The sequence below is a fragment of the Diplotaxodon limnothrissa genome, linkage group LG7 (assembly GCF_057381915.1).
Source record: "Diplotaxodon limnothrissa isolate DT_005_m linkage group LG7, D_limnothrissa_male_GT1.1, whole genome shotgun sequence".
NCBI lineage: Eukaryota > Metazoa > Chordata > Actinopteri > Cichliformes > Cichlidae > Diplotaxodon > Diplotaxodon limnothrissa.
In genome coordinates this window covers 47,694,475-47,720,266 of record NC_140602.1, presented here as the reverse complement: position 1 = coordinate 47,720,266, position 25,792 = coordinate 47,694,475, and the positions used below count along the sequence as shown (strand labels likewise).

At 41.2% G+C, this 25,792-nt stretch overlaps 3 protein-coding genes across 3 annotated transcripts; 1 reads left to right on the top strand and 2 right to left on the bottom strand.

Moving 5' to 3' along the window:
* Nucleotides 1-949: 949 nt before the first annotated feature.
* Nucleotides 950-4,665, bottom strand: LOC146629041 (ADP-ribosylation factor-like protein 3). Its single transcript, XM_085357107.1, has 6 exons — nt 4,633-4,665; nt 2,956-3,099; nt 2,728-2,844; nt 2,596-2,646; nt 2,197-2,382; nt 950-1,000 (listed from the first exon to the last, which is right to left on the bottom strand). The coding sequence occupies exons 1-6, from the start codon at nt 4,663-4,665 to the stop codon at nt 950-952; spliced, it is 582 nt and encodes a 193-aa protein (XP_085213233.1).
* Nucleotides 4,666-5,696: 1,031 nt separating this feature from the next.
* wbp1 (WW domain binding protein 1) lies at nt 5,697-15,096 on the top strand. Its single transcript, XM_085359792.1, has 4 exons — nt 5,697-5,934; nt 7,021-7,123; nt 8,214-8,381; nt 9,353-15,096. Exons 1-4 carry the CDS (start codon nt 5,872-5,874, stop codon nt 9,871-9,873), a joined length of 855 nt encoding a protein of 284 aa, XP_085215918.1. The 5' UTR covers nt 5,697-5,871; the 3' UTR covers nt 9,874-15,096.
* Nucleotides 15,097-18,878: 3,782 nt separating this feature from the next.
* On the bottom strand, nt 18,879-24,180 carry lman2la (lectin, mannose-binding 2-like a). The gene is made up of 9 exons (XM_085358291.1): nt 23,979-24,180; nt 23,566-23,684; nt 21,147-21,264; nt 20,962-21,044; nt 20,825-20,857; nt 20,340-20,501; nt 20,114-20,228; nt 19,147-19,269; nt 18,879-19,064 (listed from the first exon to the last, which is right to left on the bottom strand). The coding sequence occupies exons 1-9, from the start codon at nt 24,178-24,180 to the stop codon at nt 18,922-18,924; spliced, it is 1,098 nt and encodes a 365-aa protein (XP_085214417.1). The 3' UTR covers nt 18,879-18,921.
* Nucleotides 24,181-25,792: the final 1,612 nt, after the last annotated feature.

Below are 25,792 nucleotides of genomic sequence, written 5' to 3'. Positions count from 1 at the left end.
ACAAATAAGAAATGTGTTGAAGTAACTAATCTAAACTATCTAACCTGAAAATATATCATCTATGTTCATACAACATAACTTGATTTAGTTAGTCTTAAATATGTCTTGTTAATCTTAAGTAGTTTTTTTTAAATTAGATGAACTAAAGATTTTTGCTTTAAACTAACACAATTCAATTTCGTGGAACCTGTTGACAAAATAATTTTAATTAAAGTCAACGTTTCATTTTTTTGAGTGTGGCATACTTTTTAATGGCTTCATAATTAATTTGATTAACTGTGTGTGCGCCTGATGTGTCACAGGGCGGAGGTTTAATTTTTGTGCGGCCAGTGCCTGAGTAACAGGCCAGTTCAGTTACGTTTTGGCTGTTTATTCTTGCCTGTGGCTTGAGTTGTGTTAGAATGTGACAGGATGAATGAAAAACTTTATCCTTACAGCTTATTATATATCCCCCACCTGCCCAAACACACACACACTGCACCACCAGCATCAAGGCCCTCCCCCTGGCTTTGTCATTGACAGAAAGTAAGAGATGTAATAATTTGGCATAAGGCTCTGATACACAAGACTAGCACCATATCGCCCTCTAGCTTCGACTGAATAGACTTACAGCCTTACAAAACCTCCATTTTTCATGAATCCACTGCACAACACCAAATGCTTATTTAAAAAAAAAACACATTGTCTACAAAACACTGAGTTAACATGGTTTAATTATTTTTAAAAAAGTGTGTACAGTTTAAATAAAACAGCCTATTTACAGTATGTACATTTTAAGATATGTAATACAGGGCTGAGGGTTGTGTTGGACAACTGTGCTGATAGTGACTAATTATTTTGATGCCACATAAGGAAAAAAAGACACAAGTGTCTTTAAGAATTACCACATGATGTTGTCTCCTGTCCTGAACATGAAACACTGGATATTCCAGGTGTAAGATGCCATTTTTCATGGCTTCTTCCGAAACTTTATATTTCTGCAAACCCAGGTCATCCCATCCTGAAAAAAACATAAATAAATAAACAGAATTATATATTTTTTTAATTGCGGAAAATTAGAGAAGTAAAAATGAAGTGGACCTAAAAATAGCATTCAAAATATATCTCCAGAAGTACTGTGTGATTTTTTTGCTGTTTGATCATATTTTCCAGACAACCATTGTGATTTATTATTTATGCATTTAACATCATTTCTTACAAGGACTTTTGTGCTACTGATTACTTACCGCCACTAAAATTGATAAGAATACAAGTCATATTTTTAAGCACGCAGTCACACAGCACTTCATCCTGTACACTTCAAGCACTCAATCGACTTTACTCAATGCAGATGGGCAATTTGGAAAAAATACTTAGCCTAGCATGTGTGTGCTAGGTGTAAGGAACATGCACAGGGAGAGCATGCAAACTCCACGCTCCACACATCACCATCCCACCCATGAAATTGAGGCAAAGCAGTGATGTGAAACGTGCAGACTGGCAGTAGCAAACTGTTTTAATGCACATGATAACACAAAGCAGCTGAGCTTCTTTAGTCTTTAGAAAGATGACATAACTGATCCACCCAGATTGGGAAATCTTCTTATACAAGCATGTGTTTTATGATGGTAATTAAAGGAATAATGGATCTTAAGTAATCTGCTTCTTTTTCCTCTTTTCCCTGTTTGAATTCAGCACACTTTGGATTCCTTCATTAGCTGATGCCGAGGTCTTCTAAATGACTGTGGCTATGTTGGGGAGGAGGATATGAGGCCATCATGGATAATTGAGACCACCCTCTGCAGTGGAACACCTCCTTAAACATCTGTCTCTGCTCCATTGCCACAAAAAAGAACATATATCCAAGTTTGTGTTATATTTAGATTTGTATTCATTAATTATTCTGCATATTTCTATTTTATTGTGCTTCCTTTGTGTCATTTTACTCCATTGAACTGTACTGATTTTATTTTTGCTATCTAAAGGTATTATAGGTTGTGTTTAGAAATCTACCATAACGCGGTTAAATGATTCTATTTCATCGTAACGTGATTTACTTAAACAAACTTCAGTCCCTCTAGCCCGTTTTTTAAGACCAGGACAGGTAAAATAAATCCCAGCATTCCCTGACTTCCGAAAGCGGCTGCAGGCAACTATCCCAACCCTTGCTGTGTGTGCAATGTTGCGTTTGCAGACTGTGTCCGTTTCTATGTTTACCTGAATTCCCTCTGCAGTGAGCGCCGAGCAGGCCTGCACCTGCCACATGCGATCCCGTATTGTGTGCAGACGGAGACTTTCTGCCAGCTCTGACGCTGGAGCAGCTGTCATCAGGTCCTGCTTGTTGGCGAAGATTAGCAACGGCACCGTGGCGAGCGTTTCCTCCTCCAGCAACTCAGCTAGCTCCTGTAACACGGTGCAGACACATACACTTGTTCTAATGGTATTTGCCAACAGAAAAACCACTGAGACGTGTTGAGAAGCAACACAACATCATACTGCCGATCATCCCTGATCAGCTTCTAATTCCAACAGCTCCTGAATGCCTTCTAACCTTCAACCTTATCAGAAGATGACTACTGTGCCTCCCTAAAATGTAAAAGTATTTATGGAGCTCACCAGACTTGTTTCTTCAAACCGTTTCCTGTCTGAGCTGTCAATCACATAGATCTGCACGCAATACAGTCGTAGATATTAACAAACTGATCAGAACACAGAAAAAAAATGATATTATGAAGACTACGTATGTACCAGCACATCTGTGTTCTCAAAATAATTCCTCCAGTATGGTCGGATTTTGCGCTGACCTCCAATGTCCCAAACATTCAGCTTGAAGCCTGCGGACTGCACGCTCTTGATGTTAAAGCCCTTAAGAAAGGTATCGCAGATGCTTAATATCTGCAGCAGGAGAATTCAAAGGCTCTAAAAATGACAGGACTCTACATTTCTGTGCATGTGAGAGAGTGTGGATGTGTGTACTTGTGTGGGGGTGATGTGGCTGATGTCTTCGGCTGCCAGCTGTTTTAGCACAGTGGTCTTGCCGGCATTATCCAACCCTAACAGCAGCAAGCGTACTTCCTGCTCTGGAGCCTGCTTCAGCCGCCGAAGGATGGACAAAAGGCCCTGCAGGAGGATCAAAGCACATATTAGAGCTGATTAGTCTTAAAGGAACAGCAGCTTACGAGATGTCATGACACTGAGGAACCTGCAAGCATTTTCTTGCTTTTCCAGAGTCATGGCCTAAGTTTTATCAAATAAAGCCTGAATAAGCTGCTGGACCAAATCATTTTCAGCTCGCACCAGTTACAGTACACCACCCTGTTGGCAGAGTCTGTCACAGGAACATGACACAGTACACACAGCATGTTACACTCTCACCCAACAGCTAGAATCATCTAGAGTGTGAGGATTTAGCTGCAGTGACCTATAAATGTACCAGCCCTAAAGACCTCTTTAGCCAGCCGAGGTTAGTAAGTTACTGAGTGGCTTCTGTCCAGAGGAGGGAAATAAGGAAAGGCTTTGGCTCATGCTATTTACTTTTAAGGCAACAGTGACCCCTCACCATACAAAATCTGCTCTGAAAAGACAAAATAATACACATAGCACTTTTAAAATCCATCTTCAGAGCCACTACTTTTTTTGTAATTTGTGCATTTTATTTTTGTGTTATCATAAATTTCCCTCTCCATCTCTTTTACGTCAGCTTTACTCCCCCTATAAAGTCTGTTTTAGCTCCAATTTTGAAAAGTACTCCATATATAAATTTAGTTTTTATAAAATTATAAAAGTGTTTCTGTTTACCTTTCAACATAGTCTCCATACCTGGTTTAAACTCTTTGCCTTACAATAAGTACCTTAAGGTGATAGTTATATATAGGTAAAAATAAACTGGGTTGAAAAAGAAAGTCCAAGTCTAAATTTAAATAAACAGATATAATAAATAAATATAGTTTAATCCTGCCACTGGCAAACAAAACGTTTGAGTTATATCAACGACTGGAAGTGAAACGCGTATTAAGTTTCAGGGATAAAACGGCCAGTTTAATGACCAGTATCACATACACTGCCCTCAGTATTTGGCTAAAGGTGGCACATCATTTAACTGTATTTAGACCATTGTCACCAATGTTTACCAGGTGCCAAGAGTAATTTCAGTAATTTTGTTTTAAATATAAAACAAATCAAAATAAAGTCCTTTTGCCCAACGCAAACAAAACCCGCTGCGGCCGTGAATCATTATAACTCACCATGTTTTTCTCGGGTGGTTTTGTGGCCCTCGCTCAGTGTGTGAGTGGATTAACATCTTCTCTGACCACACGTGCTTGTTGGCCTCCTGGCAGAACGACTGTCAGGCTCTGTTGCTACGGAAACGGTGACGTCAGCGTAAACGACGTGATCGCTCAGTCTTCTGGAACGCTGGGCAAGAGGGCTCCTGTGGCGCGAGGTTAAAAAATAAAAGTAGAAAATAAAAAGAACATAAATAGTTAATTTGCTTTTTTTTCTGGTTAATCACTTCAAACCTGATTTTGAGTTAACTTTCATAAAATTTTACATTATTTTATCGTTATTATTATTATTAGCAATAATTGTGAACCACAGACTTCAAAGATTAGAATACAAAAAAATAGCATACAAATTAAATAAATCTTCACTCACCTTTTTTTTTCGCACTATGAGTTTATGCACCATTCTACATTCAATCATTAGTTATTATATGTCTTTTGTCCTGTATCCCTTCTCTTACCCTCAACTGGTTGCAGCAGATGGCTGCCCTAGATGCCTGCTGGAGGTTTCTTCCTGGTAAAAGGGAGTTTTTCCTTCCCACTGTCGCCAAATGCTCATAAGGTGTTGTATGACTGTTGGGATTTTTCTCTATTATTGTAGGCTTCTGACCTTACAGTATAAAACACCTTGAGGTGACTGTTGTTGTGATTTGGCATTATGTAAATAAAATTAAACTGAATAATTTGAGAACTTCCATTTTATCTCATCAGCCTAATATGGTAAAATGCTCTATAGTCTTTTTCACTAAAGTCAGTGCTACAAAATAAGACCAAAATAAATGGTATCAGGTCTTTGGGCAAATGTCACAAAAAGAGCAGAATAGAATATAACTTTATTCATCCCTTGGGGAGGGACCATAATTTCGTTCCAGCAGCACAAAACCAGTTCACCATAAATACAAAGAAGAAGAAGGAAAAAAAGCAGGTACAAATAATTAACTATAGAATATCAGCATCTATATCTTATTTTTGTAGGAAGATTTAAAGTGCTGAATTAAATCTATTAATTATTTAAATTAAATGTTCATTTTGGAAACTTTTTTTTAAGTCAAAGTCCTTAACAAGTTTACTTTCATGGTAAGTATGAAGGTTGTCTTTTATGAAATGAATAGGTGCTTATTCATGGTATTTCTTTTGTTAAGCTTTGCGTTAAACTTTTTTGACCTCAAAATGTTGATTGAAAAAAAAAAAGTTTCAAATCCCAGTGCTTATAAATAATGAATGAGTAGCGCTGATTATCGCTGCTTGGAGGGGTCTTATCTTCTGGCTGGAGATTACTCATACATATATAAAATTTGATCAACAAAACTTTACTGTTTGTTTGAAAGAAGTCATTTTCCGCAGTGAATTTGAACCCGCATTCTGTGAAGTCATATGCTTTCTCTTGCACCGCGACGGGCTCTGTTCCGCACACACAGCGCCCCCTGGTGTCCAAGGCTGCGCACCTTTTCGCCTCAGTACCAGCGCGGTACCTCAGATTGAGAACAACAAAAACATGTCCGAGAGGTTGAACCGTTACTAGCTACAGCCGACTGCTGTCACCGCAACAAGTCGTCACTTCGACGGACTGCTATATGATTCCCGTCGTGACAACGGCCGACAACCCAGAAAGATGGCACAGAAAGCACTGGGATCCATTGTTGGTCTTCTTTGCACCGGGACCTATCTTGTGCAGGTAAGCCTCCGCTCGAGCTCGCGGGGTCGGCGGATGCTTCAAGGCGAGGCCGCTGCTCGTGGGCTGGGTGAAGGCCGCTTTCTGTCGAACCTTTTTGTCTCCTCCACAAAGGAAACTGGGCACGGCTCGCGACTGTATTGCTGGGGATGACGTCAGTTAGTAAAAGTTTTTCGATAAAATTTCGACAGTAAATTGTTTTGAGGGTTGGTGAAGCTGGGGGAGCTTGAGAGAAATATTTAATTTTGTCTGTTTCTCAGTTTGGGTCGAGGTTGTAGAGATTAACATTAGCCGCTGCTAACTGATACCCGGCAAATGGACGTATTTATTCATAGTTGTTGATTTTAGCAGCACAGACGGGGCAGCCAGCCAGCCGCAGTTTGTGCCTGGCTTCCCTTACAGAGTCGCTATTTTAAATGTTGACCAAACAAACTGAAACGATTTGAACTTTTTAAAGCTTTTAAGCAATTTGCTGTGAATATATTTGTTAAGAAATGCTTTTCGGCCTAGTTTTTGATAGCCCAATGCCATTATTTTATTACAGTTTACCATGAAAATGAAAGCGAAATTAGACATAGCCAGACGTCTTACTGTCACAAACCAACCAGCCCACCCCCGAATTTATTTTACATTTCTGGTGTTATCTGTATTATTTTGCTGTATTGCTTTTGTAAAGGTTTCTCTTATCATAATCTTATTTCTTCATGATAAACAGTTGTTGTCTTTATAGCCTCAGCTTTTCCTTATTTCTTATCTTAAATGCTTTGAATTGGTTACACTTTGTAACGTAAAGGAAAATGATAAGTACATAACGTATATTGTTATTACTTTACTATTACCACTATATCTGCTGCTCTTACAATGGCATTCAGAATAAAGGGGGTGCATTTAAGTGGCGTGTACTTTCAAATGTCTAAATATAGGTTACACGAAGGACAGAAAACTGGCACAGAAATGTGAGTGAGTCAGGTTAAACAGAAATCCTAGAAACAGGGCATTTGCTCAAGAGTTTGCTGTACATTTTCTTGTTAACTTGTGCAATTGATTGTTGACTGAAGCCTTTGCTTTGTTTACCTTTGTGTATTTAAGGGGAAGGAGTTCTGTTTTGGGGTAAACAATGAGCAGTACCGCTGTGAGATGGGGTACTGCTGTGGTGAAACAGAATGCTGCACTTACTACTATGAACTGTGGTGTAAGTATAATTACTATTTTCTGATTATTCATTCATTTCATCATTTAATTCAGATACATAGCACCATGTGTGATATATAGATAGATAAATAGATAGATAGATAAATATATGTATGTATAATTCTTCAGACTCTGCTTAACTTTTGGAGTTGGCTTTACTTTCGCTGTTAAATGTTTTAGTTTTCATGTAGTGTTGAAATGAACCTACGTGAACTGAGAAGTAAAAGTGAAATAAACCTGTGACTGAAAAAAAAAATGTCCTGATTTATTTTAAGTGCAGAAAGACAATGTTTAATTGTTGTGGATGTTTTAGGTGTGCTTTATATCGTAAATGTGGAGATGTTTAGAATCAGGCTGTGACTTTTGTCATACTGCAGCTTTAGTGCCTGTTCTTCTAGCAGGAACCTCACCTGAAAGGTCTCTTTTGGGTCCACTGAGGAAGACAAATAGCTAGTACCTACTCAGCACGATACAACGCAACTCGGTTTCGTTCGTTTTCCATTATGATTGAGTTTTCAGACTCTGGGACCACGGTGTTGGTTTATGAGTAGCCATTTGAAACCCAGCAATTTTGCTGGGTTTCAAAAATGGCGGTTTTGATTCATCAAGTCATGCCATTTACTATCCAGCTGACATGCAGTCTGACATGCAGTCTGTTGACATCACATTTTTGGATCGATTCAGATTGCTCAGAACCCTGGCTAAAAAAGAGCCTCATACCAGTTACTACCACCTAGTGGAAAACCCTAAAGACTGAATAGAGTTGAGTTGACTAGTGAAAAAGAGTTATACCGTAAGTACTCATTTTAGGGTAGCTCCCTAAAAATATTTAGGCAAAGCTCAGCGCTAACTGGTTAAACTCAGAAAAGAGACTCTTGTCAACTCTGTTTTTTCTTCTTAGACACCACCATCAGCAGTGATGAATCTTCCACCATGTATTTGAAGCTCTTGCAAAATTATTTCCTTCACCTCTGAAGTCCTACACTGCAGGAAAATAAACAAAAAAAAACTTTTAAAAAAACTCCAAAAGGCTTATGTGCTCCACATCCCCTCATTGGAGAAGTGACTTTTGAGTTTGTCCCTTCTCACAGGGTTCTGGTTGGTATGGACCTTAATCATCATGCTGAGCTGCTGTTGTGCCTATCGACACCGGAGGGTTAAAATGCGTCTTCAGCAGGAGCAGCGCCAGCGTGAGATCAGCCTCATGGCCTACCAAGGAGCCTCCAGCTCCTTTATTTCACCTCCACCTCTCAATTTAAGTGAGTAGTTTTCCTCCTCATGCTGAACATAGTCGTCTAGGTTTCTATGGTTTTGCAACCTGATGTTGTTTGTGAACCTCTAATTCATCCTTGAGCTGATATTTAGCTATTCTCAGAGTCATGAAAATCTGACAGGCTTCATATTTGCAGCTTCTCTGGGCACTGCTCAAAGCTCTGTATTCATAGGTGGTACATTGAACTCTGCTCTCTACCACAGAGGTCCACTAATATGTCCATGGGGCAGCAGCACATCTTGGAATCTTTATCCCTAAAACACAATACTCCATGTTCTCCCCTCCTCCTAACAGATTAAGCAGCTGCCTTTTTCTCAAAGTCATGATCTTAGAATTGGAGAAGGTGATCATGGTAATCTTGTTATACAAAGCGTGTATTACATAGTTATGGTCTGAAGCTGGCCGAGCCACAGCAGAGATGCCGCTCTAATGTCAGCGATCACTGGACCTCAGCTTGAACATGATATGTCCACTGATATCACAAATAGGAGCTGGATAAGGTGTACACTTACCAGAAGCCCACTCCAAACATGCTTGACTTTATATCAAGAATGTGAACACAACTCTAACTGTGTGCATACTTAGACAGTGACTCACTTGCACAGGGACCCTGGCAACATGTAGTGTAGTTGCTTTTCACTTCAGATAAGTGTCGGCACAATAAGAAACTATTTCTGTGTAAATTCATAGATTCGTGGGATCCACATTTATATAAGTTGAAAGCCTTAAAAAGGAGTCAGAGTGTGAATCCCAGTGTGTGCTTTCAGGGTTGTTAGTTTAGACCCAAAAGTGACTGAGAGTGAACTTTTTTCCTGTCTAATCAACAGTTTGATAGATTTGGTTTTGTAGCGAGTGTTTCCTGACAAGTTTATGATTACCAGTTAGCAGATTAAAGTTGAAGTTAGTTGATTATAATGATGGTTCAAAGCTGAAGCTTCTGTATCTGCTCACTTTCAGGATTTTGGAATGACTGCAAGCTTCCTGACTATGAAGAGGTAGTTGGCCACCCTCCGACACCTCCTCCTCCTTACTCTGAAAACCCTCCTGAGTGTATCCCTGTAGTCGTTCCACAAGTGAACCAGCCGGACGCTTCTTCTGTGCCACAACCCCTCGCCGAGGCTGAGCCGAGGGTGGACTCTCAGGCCTCCGGTTCGTCATCAGACCAGGAGGCGGTGTCGCTCCCAATCCAAGTACAGTGTGCGGCAGAGGAGAATGTAGAGGCGGCAGAGGAGGACGAGGAGCTTGTGACTCGGCGTCGGCACGTAACCGGCGACTCAGGGATTGAGGTGTGCGTTTGCCAGCTTGACGTAGACGAAGGCTCAGGGCTTGAGGAGGAAAGTGAAGAGGAGCAGCGTATGTGTAAGGTCGCCGGGAGGGACTGCTGCTCCGCCCCCCAACAGCAAACCTTAAGACAGAAGGAGCACGCCTCAGAGCTGCCTAGCCAGACTAGCACCAGCAATGGAGACCACGTGGTGTGATCCACAGCGTAACCAACCAGCCAACTGGTGCAGCTTCCACAACCACAGGGAGACCGTCTTGTGTTTTAATTCTCTAAACTAACTAACTTAGACATGACATCTAGGTGATGAAGATAATGATAAATAATCCGTAATAGCTCCAGATTAGGAAAAATTATTGTAATGTGTGGACAATTTTTTTTCTTTGCTTTTCTAATTGGGGAGCAAGCAATTATATGTTGTAGCCCCATTAGGTGTTTTTTATTTAGTACTAACCATGAGAAAGTTATTGGGTGGTTAGAAGACAGCAGTTGATTGTGAACCAGAATTGACGTCATTGTGACTGTCCTTTAGCCCTGCTGTCATATTTCAGGCCTTGGTCAAAACATCTCCAACCATCCTTCCTGTCTGACATTTCATCTCTGGTGGAGGCAATTATTCAGGAGCGTATCAACGCAGTCAGCTGCATTCCTCTCGTATCTGCCCCCCTAGCTACAACTAAGCAGAGGAAGCAGCAGCAAACATTTCGAAACTGTAGGATGAGACTGGATGAAATCAACAACAGATTATTTTTCATTTTCCCCAAAGCTCTGTGCGTGCAAGACTGCGGCCTCTGCTGTGAAATCCAGGGCACAGCTGCGTAGTGATGTCACGTCTGAGGTCATGATAACCAGCATCTGGTGTGAAGACTTTGGGACTCTCACTGGTGGAAGAGCAAAGAGTTTAGCTCATTCTTAGGATGCTGAATGGCACACGAACCCCCTTTTTAGACGACTTTCTCCTCACCCTTTGTGCAGTTTCCTCGGCCATGTCACCAACAGTCACCATGACATTTGGGATACTCAGCATTTCAGCGGTTTATGGATTGTGTACATGTAATCTCACTCTGGTTGTAGATTGCATTAAATCCATAGTAATGATGCCACCAAACTTATTACTTAATAAAAAAGCCTTGCGGTGGCTCTGTATTGCCGTGCTCAGTACGTAGTTTGGATGTTCATATAAAAGAATGCGGTTTTCATTTCGTAGCCAGCTGTGCTTCAGTAAATGCCACAGGTGTCACTTTTAATTGCAACAAAGCTCCAAACAGGGGCTGCTGGAGTGCGTCGTAGTAGCGGTTGTAGTGCTTGGGTGTTTCAGTGCAGTAGGGAAACATTGAGATGTGTGTCTGTGTGTATATCTTTCAAAGTGCTGTGTTGCCTGGTTGAAAAGACTGAGGTGAGGTTACTATTAAAAGCACTGGTGTTTTGCATGAGGCATGGTTTATGTGTTTATATATGAGCTCATTTGTATCCTGGGAGGAGATGTGGATCTGTTTTGGGTTTCTGTCAGAAAGAAATCATCAGCTAAATCAAACATGCGGAGCTACCCGTCTGTGGCGACCCCCTTGTGAATAAGGGGATGGCCGAAAGTAGCGTTTTAGAATTTTCTAGTACTTGTGCTACTTGCTTTGCTTATTATTTTGTTGCAGTAATAATGACTGCACAGGTTTGAGCCCCGATGTTGGGGGAAAGAAAGGGACTGAGGTTTAACATTAACTGTCTGGATCTAATATTTTTGTGTTGTTTTGACCGTGTGAGCCATGTCGTGCTGATAGCTTGTTAGCTCAGGCTGTCTTGGCTCTCTATCTGGCCCCTGTAACTCTTGGCAGTGCGAGGGGATTTGCAGTGGTATTTTCCATTGGCAGCAGAGAGCCCGGTGCATTAGCAGGTTGTGATGGATGCAGGCTGTCCTCTGCAGTCAATTCGGTGTTGGTACAACAGCCAACTCTATTGTGACTGACTACATGCTGCTTGCGCCGCACACCGTGCAGTTTGTGTTTAGAACATAGCCAGTCAAACCGGTTGTAGTCAGATTTAGAAATTCTTGTCTTTGCAAGATGAGCAGTAACTGATAAGTTAGTAAATATTTCATTGAGAGTTTATTTTGGAACAACAGTGAATAACTTTTTGTCTGCTCTGATAGCACGTGTCCAAACGGACACAGTGTAGAGACTCAGGTCAGTCAGTCTGCTTCACACATGCACTCACCAAGTCCTGCTTCCATTTGGCCTTTATCACCAGTTAACATCGCGGTGCAGTACTCTCTGTTCTAGATGATTTCACCAAGGGTAACAATAGTTCACATGCACTCTGTCTGTCTGATGTTGCTTCACAATCTTCACATGTGTTTTGATTTTTCCTTTAAATACCATAGAGTTAGAAGACATTTCCATCTGGCAAAGCGGGGAACAAAGGCTAGCATTTCAAGCTTGCTGGTTATATTTATGCGGCTTCTTTATTTTCAGTGCTGAATGAACTCTGACAAGGACACATTTGAACTGAACTTTGTTGGCCCTGTTAGCAGAACACAACACTTGAGTTCTGTGCACAAATATGTAATTTTAGGCAGCTCTGTGGCTCATGAATCAGTTTTGTTATTTCCCCCCAGCTAGCAGCAGCATGTTCTGGTTGTGGCTGTGCATGCTAAAAAAAACGAAAACAAGTGGGCCACTGCGTCAGGCGTTTGAGAGCAGAATGAAAATATGTGAATGCACAGCTGCCTGAAATTTCATATTCATTTAAACGGGCGTCTTTAAACTTGCTGCGATGGCGTTATACAAGATTAGTTAGAGGTTCGCAGTCCGTGTGCTGTGCGGTCGAGCCGGTGCTTTAACATGAAGCCATACTAACACGACAGCGACCTTATCAGAGGAGCAGTCACACTGTGAGCATGGCTGCACACCCATTAGCATAAATGATAATAGACATTTTGTTTGCCAACACACCTCGAGCTGCCTTGGTGCATTTATACAGAGCAAATGTGATGATTAAGGAGCTGCACAGTAAAATATAAATTATAACCTCTTTGTGCGGAAGCAGATGTGATACTGCCTTAATTAAAGTAGACTAATAGTCAGGGTTTTTTTTCCTGTGGTAACATTTGTTTTTGAAGCATGGTTGCTGTAGCTAGAATATACATTTCTGAGAAAAGTGTGCTTGTGTCTTAGAAAAGGATGTGGTGGGTAAACATTAAAAAGCCACAAGATTTGAACTGTTCTGTACAGCGTTGTTACTGGAGGGGCGGTTGTAGTGACTTTAAAATCTGTGTGTAGTTAGCTGTGGCACTGACGGAGTATGTTCAGACCATGTAGTTTGTGCTCAGTCTGTTTTAGCTTTTTTTTTCTCCTCTCTTTGAGGTGGCTGTTGGTTTATTTAGTGAAATATACTTAGTTGAAAGCATGAGAAGAGTAGAAAATGTCCTCGTTCTTGTTTTCTATGGCTTGTTTTCCATATGAAGGACAAAAACTGACTCCAGAAGAGTTTTTTTGTTTGTTGCTAAGGTGGCTCTTTTCTTATTTGTATACATATTTAGGGTAATAACAGAGCAGGGCAGGTGGGTGGTGGGGGGTGGGGAATGAATAAGGGAATAGGGGTTTCTTCTGTGCAGGAGTGAACTGGAGGTTCATGGTTTTCCCCCATTGCCAAACAACTGCTATGCCTCCCTGGTTTTCACATGTTTACTGAGAGTAAGGGCTATATTGGTCAAGTCCACCCATTTCATCGAGCAATTCATCTGTTCTGCGTTGTTCTTTAAAAGCCACAGATGCCGAGATCCGCTACCTGAAAGCGGTCAGAAGCGAGTCGCGTGATCACCGTTTGGACTTGGCTGTCTCGTGATGTTGCGGTGGAGCTCGTATTTATCTAATAGCTGATTGTATACGACCACATATGTTTGTTTTATAGGCTTTAACTTTGCCTTCTTGTTTTGTCGACCTCAACAGAGATCCGTGATGCAGCGTAACCGACCGATCCCCACCCTCCCCACACACACTCCTCCGCCCCCCCAAAGCAGTGGCATGTTTTGCTCCGTCGGCCGTTTATGGGCTGCAACTCCACCAACCTCCACCAGGCTGCGTCTCGATAACAGAAAGTGTAGCCAACACTGTAGCTGCTCGTTTTATTCTCAGCTGCACTGCTCCTCAGCTTATCGACAGAGTAAACGTACCAAAGCCTTCACCATCCTCGCGCTTCACGGCTCATCACTGTTTCGTACTCTCAGGGTTACCTCTAGCGAGCAGCGCTGTAGTTTGAAATCGACACATTTTTCACCCACGAGTCTCATAAAGCCAAAGCAACTGTTTCGCTTTTATTACTGTCTTGATATTTCTTGTCTGCATCACGTATCTCTGTGAAACATACTGATCTAGGCTATGCAAAAACATGAACTTACTGTTATATGCTGCGACCCCTCCGCTCCTGTTTTACAGTCTCTCTGTCGTTTTGTTTGTGGGCACCAGTACAAGCAATATAACTCTCAGTACTTGTGGCACTGCACTATACTGTAATCTACTTCGGTTGGTCTGTGTTTTATCTATTTGTTTAAGAAAAACTGTTTAAAAAGAAAGAAAAATACTTGTAATGCTACTACAGTGATGTGGGGAGTGTCTATTGAGGGGCTTGAGTTAAAATGCCATTCTAGTTTTTAAATATATATATATATATGAATATATACACCATTTCCCCTCTTATTGTTTTGGCTTTTTCTCTCTGCTTCCTTCAACCACTAACATTTCTGCTACAAACTTATGGATAAAACACGTTTAGTTGAGTATGCTGAAAGAGTTGATTATATTATTATTATTATTATTTAGTCTGTTTGACACTTTTCTGTCCCTCAACTTTTTATTCTCCATCTTCATGAAATTACAGGCTAAATATGTAAACATTGCCTTTAATCCCCAGTTAATACAGAACCACAGTTTTTTATCTATATCATACACATGAAAGACCTCAACATGGAACACAGTCAGCGTGGATCAGACCAGCCATTATTAGTAATACTTTGCTGAGCCCTCAACACTGTACTGAAAACATTTCAGTGTGATTGTGTCCATCAGACCTGTGAACTGTACTATTTTTTTTTCTCAAACATAGATTATACCAAACAGATGAGAGGCACATGTCTTTGAGCTGTGTCATTTGTCTTTTCTGTTTTGTTTTGTTTTTTTGTTTTTTTTTGCCAAAATGGGAATCATCCACTTTTGAGAGGGAAGGCATCTATTTAAAAAAAAAAGCAACTTGACTCTTTCTACATTGTTTTCCTAATAACTTAAAAAGAAAAGAAAAAAAAGCCAAAATAAGTAACATAGAAAAACAATAAGCACTGACTGACAGACAAAAAATGCTTTGGTTTTGTAAGAAGTCTGCTGTGTACTCTTTGGGTCATCATTTGTATTTTATTTTTTTAATAAAACAAACATTGGCGCACTGCTGATCGACTTTGAGTTTGTCCTTTTTGCAGAATCCCTTTTTCCTCGGGATCAAACAAACCTGAAAGGCTACAAAAGGTTCCCCGTCCCCTCTTGTACCCACATATTAATTTGGAGGATGATCACATGGTTGAGTTAATGCACCTCAGGCATTCAGTCTAAATTATTGATGGGTGTCATTTAGCTGTTAGGGTAACGCACAGCCAGCCTCAAACACTGTGAAACAGGGTTTAGCTGGCACACTTGTGACTCTTTAAAGTTAAAATAGTCAAACGAGTACCAACTGAAAGCTTTAACGATATATAAAGCTCATATTCACACATGATTGCTGAAATTATTGTAATCATGATTAAAGTCTGTTCCCAACCACAGGGTCGGCACACTGAAAATGCAAAAGTTACATATTTAATTCATACCACAGAACAGGCAAGTATTCAACACAGTTTATGCATATTTTAACCAAATCATTTGTATAAGGGTGGTGTGAGTGTGTGTGTATGCTCTTCCTGTCTGATCCTCTGGCTGTATTTGCTTAGTGTATTGAATGGTATGTTGAAGTCCTCATTTGCATGCCTGTCTGTAGCATAAACTGTGCTGGTGTCTGTCCTGTTGCCATTTTTCTTCAGTCATTTATTTCCATTTTGACACCTTCAAGATCATTTTAAATGTTTCACAAAGTTTCTAAATGCTGAATTATATGTTCATGAATGAAACTGATTCATTGAAATGAATTCAGTTCACAAATTTGCAACCAAATTGACATCCCGGCATGTGCCAACAAACCCCAGTCACATTAAGGCATCAGACCTCCCCACTGATGTTATGATGTTCTATCATTTAGAACAGACTTTGAAATTATATATTAAATTATAGCTGAATCACTATGAATTAAAGCCAATACAGTTTCTATACCAGAGCTCTGAATTGGAAAGTAACCCATACCGTAGCAACTTGCCCTTCAAGTTTTTTGCATTGATCGGTGTCATGAGGAGGAATAAACTTAAACAGACATAAACTTTGACCCATCTCAGCGTCCTGGTGGTGTATAGCTCTATAGAGAAGGCAGATTGTAGCCAGTCACCTTTTTGGCAAAACTGATAACACGCTGCAGCCTTCCTTAGTCCCTGGCGTTTGTAGTGCATCTTCTGCTGTGCATTCTTGATGAGGAAGCTGATTTTTAGCTCCTGATTTAAATTCTGGCAGATGGTGGTTCCCAGGAAGTGGAAAGATTTCACTGTCAACTGGGCAGCGATATAGAGAGATGAAGTCTGTAGGCGCTGGTAGTAATCCACAATCACCTCCACTGTTTTGACAGCACTAAGCTCCAGGTTGTTGTATTTACAACAGATCACCATATTAAGCCTTAAGGGGAACCAGTGCTGACAGACGGAGAGCCCATCATATGTCTGGCAGTTTCACATGCTTCTGCCTCCTGTCAGGCAGGAAGTCAGCGATGCAGCTGCAGGAACATTCAACTGGGACGGCTTGTCCTGCATGATGGTGTTGGAAGTGGAAATAGTCCATGAAGTAACCTGGAAAGAGTTCCTGTAAAGTTCAGGTGCTGGAGAATAAAGTGCAGTGCCATGTTAACTGCATACTCATGGAGATCATCTACCAGCACGCTGGCTTTATAGGCAAACTACAGGGGGTCTGAGATGGGGTCAGGGAGATATGACAGCAAAAGGTCTGTAGTCATTAAGGTTTATGATCCTTGATTTTTAGATACCTGGAGAATATTGGTGTGTAAAGAAACCCTCCTACAGTCAGAAATAAAATAGAAAAAAAGGAAAAATGGGTTTTCTGTGCCCCAGCTACAGACATGTGTAAATAGTACGGTAAAAGGATGGGCTCTTTTATAGTGCTTTTTTACTCGAGCACTCCAAGCACTTTATACAACTTGCCTCATTCACATAAGAACTTTTTCTAGACCTAAGAGCTTTCTATCTAACATTCACACTTGATGACACACTCCACCTCCTGAGCCACCCCAAGCTTACCGCACCTGGTACTCCTAGGCAGTCTCCCATCAAAGTACAAACCAGGCCTAAATCTGGTTGGGGAGGTACAGCGAGTCATCTGCTAACACTGGAAAATTGTGCCGCGTCCCAAAGTATCCTTGGGTATCCTGCTATCTGATGCATCCATTGGAGTGTGAATGTTAGAAAGCTCTTAGAAAGCACTATACAAGAACCACTTCATTTATCATTTAGCTTCTGAGATTGGGCGTGTTCAGGGTGGCATAGCTGTAAACAATGACAATAGTAGGGCTCTATTCATAAATGTGTAAAAACCTTAAAATGCAGTGAGCCATCGTAACAGTGCTCACTACCCTCCATGACATTAAATACATCAAACAGTTCAGGACACAGAAGCAAGATAAAAACTCCTAAATTTATTGTAAATCCTAAGTCACTGACTGCATACATGAGGCACAGTTTCATAAAAAAACATTTAAAAAACATAAATAAGGTAGTGCGGTGGATAAAGTGGTTACAGCAGCGGTCCTCAACCCCCGGGCCTCGGAGTCGTTTGGTACCGGGCCGCGAGAGTTGAAGCTCAGGTGTGAAATGTATGGTTTTCAGGGTTTTTATCGGTTTTCAGCGTTATTTTGTTATTGTTTTTATCATTAACTCGGTTTTCCTGGGTCTTTTCACGTGTGTTATGAATAAATCTTTTTTTCGGTACCGGTACTAGTTTTATTTTGTTGTATTTATCCGCGACACCTTAAAGGCCGGTCCGTGAAAATATTCTCGGGCATAAACCGGTCCGTGGCGCAAAAAAGGTTGGGGACCGCTGGGTTACAGAAACAAATGAAGTTTCCAAAGACTGCACAATAAATAAAAAGCACCACCTAAGAGATATGATGACGTGTGGTGTAAATGAGAGGGTGGAGTCAGGAAGGGTGTGACGTGCTAAATAGAAAAAGAGAAGTGGCTGAAAGAACCATCTTCTTATAAAAGAAAACAAACATAAAATAGCAGTAGTGAAAATAAAAAAACATTTTTTTAAATGCGCACACAGACTAGGGTAAAGGTATGAAATATAAATAAACGTTGTGACAAAGCAACTGACTTAAATTGATAATTTCCCTGAAACACACCGATCGCTGCCATTGACACATGCTATGTGTAGATAGAACGGCTAAAAGCTCACACATGATGTTAACAAAGCAGATCACAGACTAACCCACACAAACGCCATGCATGCTAAAACAACAATAAGAATAAAGAGCACATAATACAGCACAGTATAAACTGAGAGGCTTTTCTAATGCAAAGAAGCGGATCAGTGGCTTTTGCTAATTTGGTTAGCGCCTTGTACTGCAGGTAGTTAATGGACTTGCAAGCAGGAACACATCAGCTTACTTAAGTAGATTTCTTAAAGCTGCAAAATCAACATCAGTGATGTGAAAACCAGTGAAAAAAATATCCTCCAAATCCAGCAAACAGTACCAAAACACAAAAAAATAGCTGCTCATGAGAAGTCAGTGACGGTGCCGCACATCTGCTTTGTATCAGGTACAGAGGTGGAGATGGTAAGGCCGAGTTGGTGCGCGTCAACGGGGGGGGCGACGACAAAGTGTGAATTGAGATCCTCCTATTGGTTCATGGCTACTGATGGCAAAGTTGTAGTATGGCTTTTTGTGTAGCAGGGAATACATCCACTCCACTTCCTGTCAAACTGAGTTGTCCTCGGGATTTAAAAAAAACTAAACAAAAACAAACCAGTGCCAGCTGACAGCAGCGTCTCACTTTCAGTGCAGTTGTGTCCGCGGACCACGATAGCTTTTACAATCGCTGTCTGCTTTGTTGTTGTCCTCAGTAGAAGCGCTTGCGTCTGTTCTCGTTCCAGTGGCTGTACACCACCAGGCCGATAACGATGAGGAAGATGCACCCCAGCATGGAGAAGAGCACGGTGAAGAAAATGGCTATTCCGCTCATCCCCTCATCACTCTGACCCACTGAAAGAGAGCACAGCAGTGAGCGAAAAGCACACCCTCTGATGGAAACTCCACTAAGTGATGCGTGACTGTGTTATCTCACATCTGATGAGCTCCATGTTGTCTACACTGGGTATGGTTATTACGTCTTCTTCCTCCTCTTCTTCCTTTTTGTTCCGCAGCACCGTCAGTTGGTAGAGTTTCATAGAAATTATATCATGGTTATCTATTAAGTAAGAATCAGCAAATGGAAATGTGAAAAAGTTAAACAGAAACCCAGAGATTAGAAGCTAATATGGAGTTCTAGGAATCTTCTTGCACTATAATTCAGCTCAAGTGAAGCTGGCGTTGTGAATCGATGGTGAGATCATTATTTTCACGACTAAACTGCTGACTTAAAGGTTAAAATCCCAGCTCGCAGCGCTAAATATTCACAGCCCTGAGGCCATAATTTAGAGTTTTAATATCTGAGTAGAGTGTCCTGTTACACAAGGCCAGATAACGACAATAAACAGCATCTAGTTTCTTTTTTCTTCATATTTTTACGTTTCCTAATCTCATTTTTACTACAGTTTTACAAAATATACTCTTGTCTGCATGATGGTGGCGTGAGAACTGACAGGTCTGCTACTTGGTGTTAGACTGTGATGATCAAATGTTTCCCTAATTCTTTGCAGAAGTGGATTTTCACATTTAAACTTCTTCTTTTTCCAGCTGCTCCCTTTATAGTTCACCACAGCAGATCTGTCTCCATCTCTACCATCCTCTCCTCACACACCAACCCTCTGCATGTCGGCCTTCACTGCATCCGTTAACCTCCTCTGTGGTGTCTGTTTTTTTGTGTTTCCGTCTCTTTTTTGAATCCATTATTCTCAGAGTGTTCACTGAGTTTTTTCTGTCTGTCTCTCCCTATGTTTTTCCTTTATTAAATAAAGGCTCGATTTCACTTCATTCCATTGTTTCTGCGTCTTGCAGTTGGCTCAACGCCACACATGACCTCTAAAGCACACAACAACAGTTTTAAAAGATAAAGCTAAAACCAGCCATTGCATTACTCTGCACTTGTTTACCTGAGAGATCTCCAGTGATTGCTGAAGCGCCAAAATAATAGCCTTGTGGCAACCGCACGCCAGGTAGGTCCAGGCAGTCCCTCCATTCATGCTGCCCGTCGATATCTATCATCACCTGGGCGACACATTTCCATTTACTTCTAAGGTTCACCACTTAGAATGAACTTATATGATACAAGCTGCTTTTTCCTGCACGCCAAAATGATTTAAAGGCTGTGTCTCTCACCGTGAGCCTGCGGCGGACGTATCGGATGAAGAGGAAGCTATCGTGCTTGAGGTTGCGCACCATGGCGTTGCAGCCACCCAGCTCTGTGGGCCGGCCATCCCGCTCGTGGTCGTAGCTGATGGTGCCATTCCCCACCATTGCCAGGACGAAGGGGAAGATCCTCTTGTGGTCACAGGAGGAAAAGCAGAGAGGGAACAGGGCATTTTAGCAAGAGTGAATCCACATTAGTATGACTACAGTGACAGCAGCAAGCTGGGAAAAAGAAAAAGGGCTAAAGGAGAAGAAAAAATAATAAAATGGAGAACAATTAGGACATGCAGGCTCACTTCCTATTATGTGATTGTTTTGTGTAATTTCATAACATTTTATTAAGTATGACCCAGCTGTAACCACAAACAAACCACGGGGGGAGGGGAGAAAAAGGGTTAAACGAGAGTGGAGGCCGGATCATAGGGAGAGGGTCAGATGTTAAAAACACTGGTTACCTGTGTGCGAGGAGTGTATCTCTTCTTCTGCGCCTGTATCCAATTGTGTGCACAAAAGAAGAAAAATACAGCCCCTTTTACATAAACTGTTAATCCCACAGTGCACCCACACAGTAATCAGAACCACAGCAGCGCACCTCTATGTGTTTCTCCTCATTGGGGTATGTGTCCACAAAAACGCCCAAGCCGGTGAAGTTGTCCTTATTTCCAAAAACAGGCCCTGGAAAAGGATTTAAAGACAGTGCTGGTAACATATAAACACTAGTTCTTGTAGTTTATTTAGCACCATGGTTGGGTTTAAATTACATCCTGTAGTGCTTACCTTTCTGCATGCGTTCCTTCGTGTACCAAATGGCCAACCCGTCACCGTTCAGGTTCTTCTTTCCTTGCCCGTGAATTTTAAAGTGCACCTGCACCTCCCAGTCCTTCAGATGGCAGGGCTAAAACACAACAAGTCCAATAAGCTACAGAAGTATAAGTTAAAAGTCTTTGGTAGGCCTAGTACTGTTCCACAGTCTGGTTTCCTTTTGAGTAAATAATGTTTCACTGCCTGCTGCATTTGATATAGAGCTTTATTAGGTGTAGGTGAGGTGACTGCATGGACAACACTTAAGGATGGGTTGAGGTCAAGCTAAGAGGAAAGGAAAATAGAAGCAGACTTCATCATTTTAGCGAGTCTACTAAGATTGAGGTAGCTGCATGAGGTTTTTAACCCAACCACAGTCACAAGCAGCAGACGGTGAGGATGTTTGTTTACCAGTGTGAGATAAAATCAGCAAGGTTAAAGTAAAGATGATAGTGGGCAAGCAGTCAAGCTTCTTACTGTAATGAACCACATCTAACCAATTCTTAAAACCAAATATTACCATCATATTGTGACTGAGCATAACAATGTCAAAAGCCCATTTTTTAAAGTCAAAACAGTTCCAGAACAAAACAACTTAAACTGAAAACGTAGTAAAGCCTCGCTCACTGAAGACAGGCTGTGGTTATCAGCCAGTTCGTGTCAGTGTACAGCAGCTCTTATCACGACCACACAGTCATTGCATGCATTTGTACAATAACTATAGGTCTAAACCTTCAATGTTTCTTGCAGCAACTACTGAAAGTGGAAGAAACATTTGTGCTTTACTATGGAGCAGGGGTGTGAAACATAAGGCCCACGGGTCAGAATTGGCCCAGCAATGACTCCAATCTGGCCCACTCTTTGGAAAATGTAAAGGAGGGCATACATTTAACTGTATTTTCGTAAATTTTACAGCTGATGAAAACTGCACCCAAAGTCTTTCATACTACACACAAGTAAGAGAAAAACAATTAAACAACAGAATAGACAACAGAAATTTATGTTTTTACAATGTCTTCACAATAAAATAATAATAGTAATACGTGAGAGCGGATGTTGAAATTACACTTCTTTTTCTTATAGCGAGATATAGCGATTTTTACTAGTCCGGCCCACTTAAGATCACAGTGCACTGTAGGTGGCCTCTGGTGTAAAATAAGTTTGACATCCCTGCTTTAGACAAATCTAGCAAAACATTTTCATGACTGGGTACTTTTGGATGCTCCCTTACTTCACCACAAAGTATGGATCTGCATATTGGCATGACAGTATGACAATCATTAGCTCTCACACATCTCTCATTTCTAACCCTAGTATATCTTGCTTATTTACCATGTAGTAATAATCAGGATTTACTGCAGGGCTGGGGTGTTAGCCTGCGTTGCTGTAGCTAAGTAAACCTTATAAACAGGAAACAGAGTGCACGAGTCTGTTTAACTTCATCAGGCAAGACAGTGGAAATTACCCTGCAGGATTTCAAACTAACCCTCACCTCTCCATCTGCAGCTTGTGTCTCTGGCTCTTACTGTAAATGTAAATACAGAGGTAGCTCTACTCTTTTTTATTTGAACCTGCTGTTACAAGTACAGCTGAAACGACACAATATATTGCCAAAGGTATTGGGTCGTCTGTCTTCACACACATATGAACTTGGGTGACATCCCATTTTTAATCCATAGGGGTTTAATATGATTTCGGCCCAGCTGTTGCAGCTTTAACAGCCTTTACTCTTCTGTGAAGGTTTTCTACAAGGTTTAGGAGTGTTTATGGGAATTTCTGGTCATTCGTCCAGAAGCTCATTTGTGAGCTCAGACACTGATTTTTGCACAAGAAGGCCTGGCTCACAGTTCCCCCTCTAATTCACCCCAAAGGTCATCTACTGGGTTGAGGTCAGGACTCTGCGCAGGCCAGTCAAGTTCATCCAGACCACAGTCGTTCGTCTTCATGGACCTCGCTTTATCCACTGGTGTGCAGTCACGTTCCCACAAAGCTGGGAGCATGATATAGTTCAAAATGGATTGGTATGATGAAGCATTAAGAGTTCCTTTCACTGGAAATAACTCCTGAAAAACAACCCCACACCATAATCGCCCCTCCACCAACCTTTATACCTGGCCCAATACAGTCCGACAATCACCGTTCTCCTGGAAACAGCCAAACCCAGAATCGGATTACCATCGGATTACCAGACTCCACTGTTCTGGAGTCCAGTGGCAGCGTGCTTTACACCACTGCATCCGACACTTAGCATCGAGTTAGATGATGAAAAGTGATTGTAACTTTTTTTTAAGCACCTAAAGCAGTTAAGTCAAGGAAATAACTCAGTCACCAGACTTGCTGCTCATGCAGTATACTGGGAGTATGCAAACGTGTACACAGTGCAGCCTTTACTCACAATGCGGCTCCATATCGCCCCCTGTCTGCTCTGCATGTCAGGTGTCAGGCGCACCTGCTCGGTGGTTACCATGGCATCGCCCATCAGCTCCCAGTGGGAGGAGCTTGAGGAGCCCACACCTGGTAAAACAATCAGCACCCATTATAATGACAGCAAAACACAGCTCACTGAGCCTGAGATCAAAGTGCTTTGTCAGTGAGTGGGAGGGGGACACGCACATGAAAGATAAGAAAGCACAAAATATATACCGAGTATGTCACTATGACAATGCCACTAGACGAGTTGCGTGAGAAATAGAGTGATTTCATCTCAGAAAAGCGGCTAGTGCGTGCACGAGTTCATGAGTGAGTACATTATTCTGGAAATATCTGTCCTCGCCCCTCAGCCCGCGCCCCCTCCTGTACCACAGGTACCTTGGTAAGGCTTGGAAAGGGAATGCTCCCGCTTCAGGAACTCCTCCATTTCGTGGTCATCGTCGGCAAAACACAGGCTTAGAGTAACAACCAGAAAAGCGATTGTCCAGCGAAATTTCAAAGGCATTTTCTTCCCTTTGCATGTAAAACCGAGCAGTAATTTGGAGCCACTGTAGAGACTGCTGCTGCTGGCGGCGGCCATCGTTGCTCTAAACCCAGCCCACTGAACCGTCACCTTCACTCCCATTGGTCCGCTGGGTTGCATGGCTCGTGACCATTGCTCGGTTTAGCTGTCAATCAAAAGAAATGGTTTTGACACGCTATAGGACTATACAGTTGTTTTAAATAATTAACGGGATCGTATACTGTGGAAATATTATTCTGATCGTCACATTTAAGCTTCAAAGACTTCACTTCACAAGACTTCACAGCATTCGGGAGACCTTTATGCATTAAAGTGCTTACTTTGTGCATTATTTGACTGTAGAAATATATTTATTCATATTAGAAAAGGCCGAAAGCAAATCTGGATGAATTAGACAGCTCAACAAACACTGGAATATAATCCAGTGACGCTCTCTGGCAAACAATAACATTTCAGACTTCACCCAACATTATTACTGCCAATTCCCCACCCATACTGACAGATCTACTCTTCGGACCTGTTTTGTGTGTATCTGCTTCTGGTTGTGTTGGCCTGTCTCATATCAGGTTGCTTTTGTGTATTTTTATTTATTTATTTATTTTTTGCATGTGTCACTTGTTTACATGACTGATGGCACTCGCTCGTGTGTGTGGCTCAGATGTGTTTCACACCCCTGTCCATATTCAAACCTCTCTGCACTTTTCATAGCGGCTTTGTCATTTCAGATCACGCACTGGTTTATGAAGATGCCAAGTTGCACACTGTAGCAGGTTAGGAGCAGGGATACATAAATAATTGCATCAAAAATGAAGTATTAATGGATTTCTCAGGGTTTATGTATAAGACCACACCACATACATCACACATACATACACTTCTTTCATATTGATTTTTGGTTTATTTATTCACTGAACTTTCTTTAGGTTAATATAAATCAACAAATAAATTATGGTGTGATTCAGTTACAGTGAATTAGATCCAACTGTATTCCCACTTTAAAGACTCAATAGTTATATAGAGTTTGACGTATATTTTACTCCAGAACATTTGTACTTTCAGTAAAAGTCTGTTTTTATAGACTCTACATATACTGTGGTGTTACAACTTATAGAACATAAATATAAAGTATAGGATACTATATTTTAGACAATTTAATGCTCCCATAAAGGTCCACAAAGACATCTGTATAAAGTATAGAATTTAGGATTCGATACTACTTCCACAGCTTTAAAAAGCTGATCATCAGTATTTCATCACAGCATTTGTGCACTGTTTATTGAAACAGCTCTTTAATATTGTTCTTGCTAGTCTCTTTATGAACACTATTAAGACTGGAAAATAAGCAAATATAGAAAAATATCTAACTAAATTTTTAAAAATGTAAAGAAAATTGTAAAAGAAATATTCTAGCAGTGACAACAGACAGATGTGTGGCATTTCCCTGTAATCTGCAAGCCCAAGGCAGGAGACCTGAGTGATGGACAGACATAACAACATAGCTAATCTTCTGGCTACACAGAGACGACCACAAAGCATAAAAACATAGCACACCCAGCATGCAGCAGCTACAAGTTAGCACAAAAAAATAAGGAAATTTGTGTGTGATCGATTATTTATTTGTTGTGACGATGCTTTTTGGCAATAACTCTTATACTGTTTAACAGTCTGT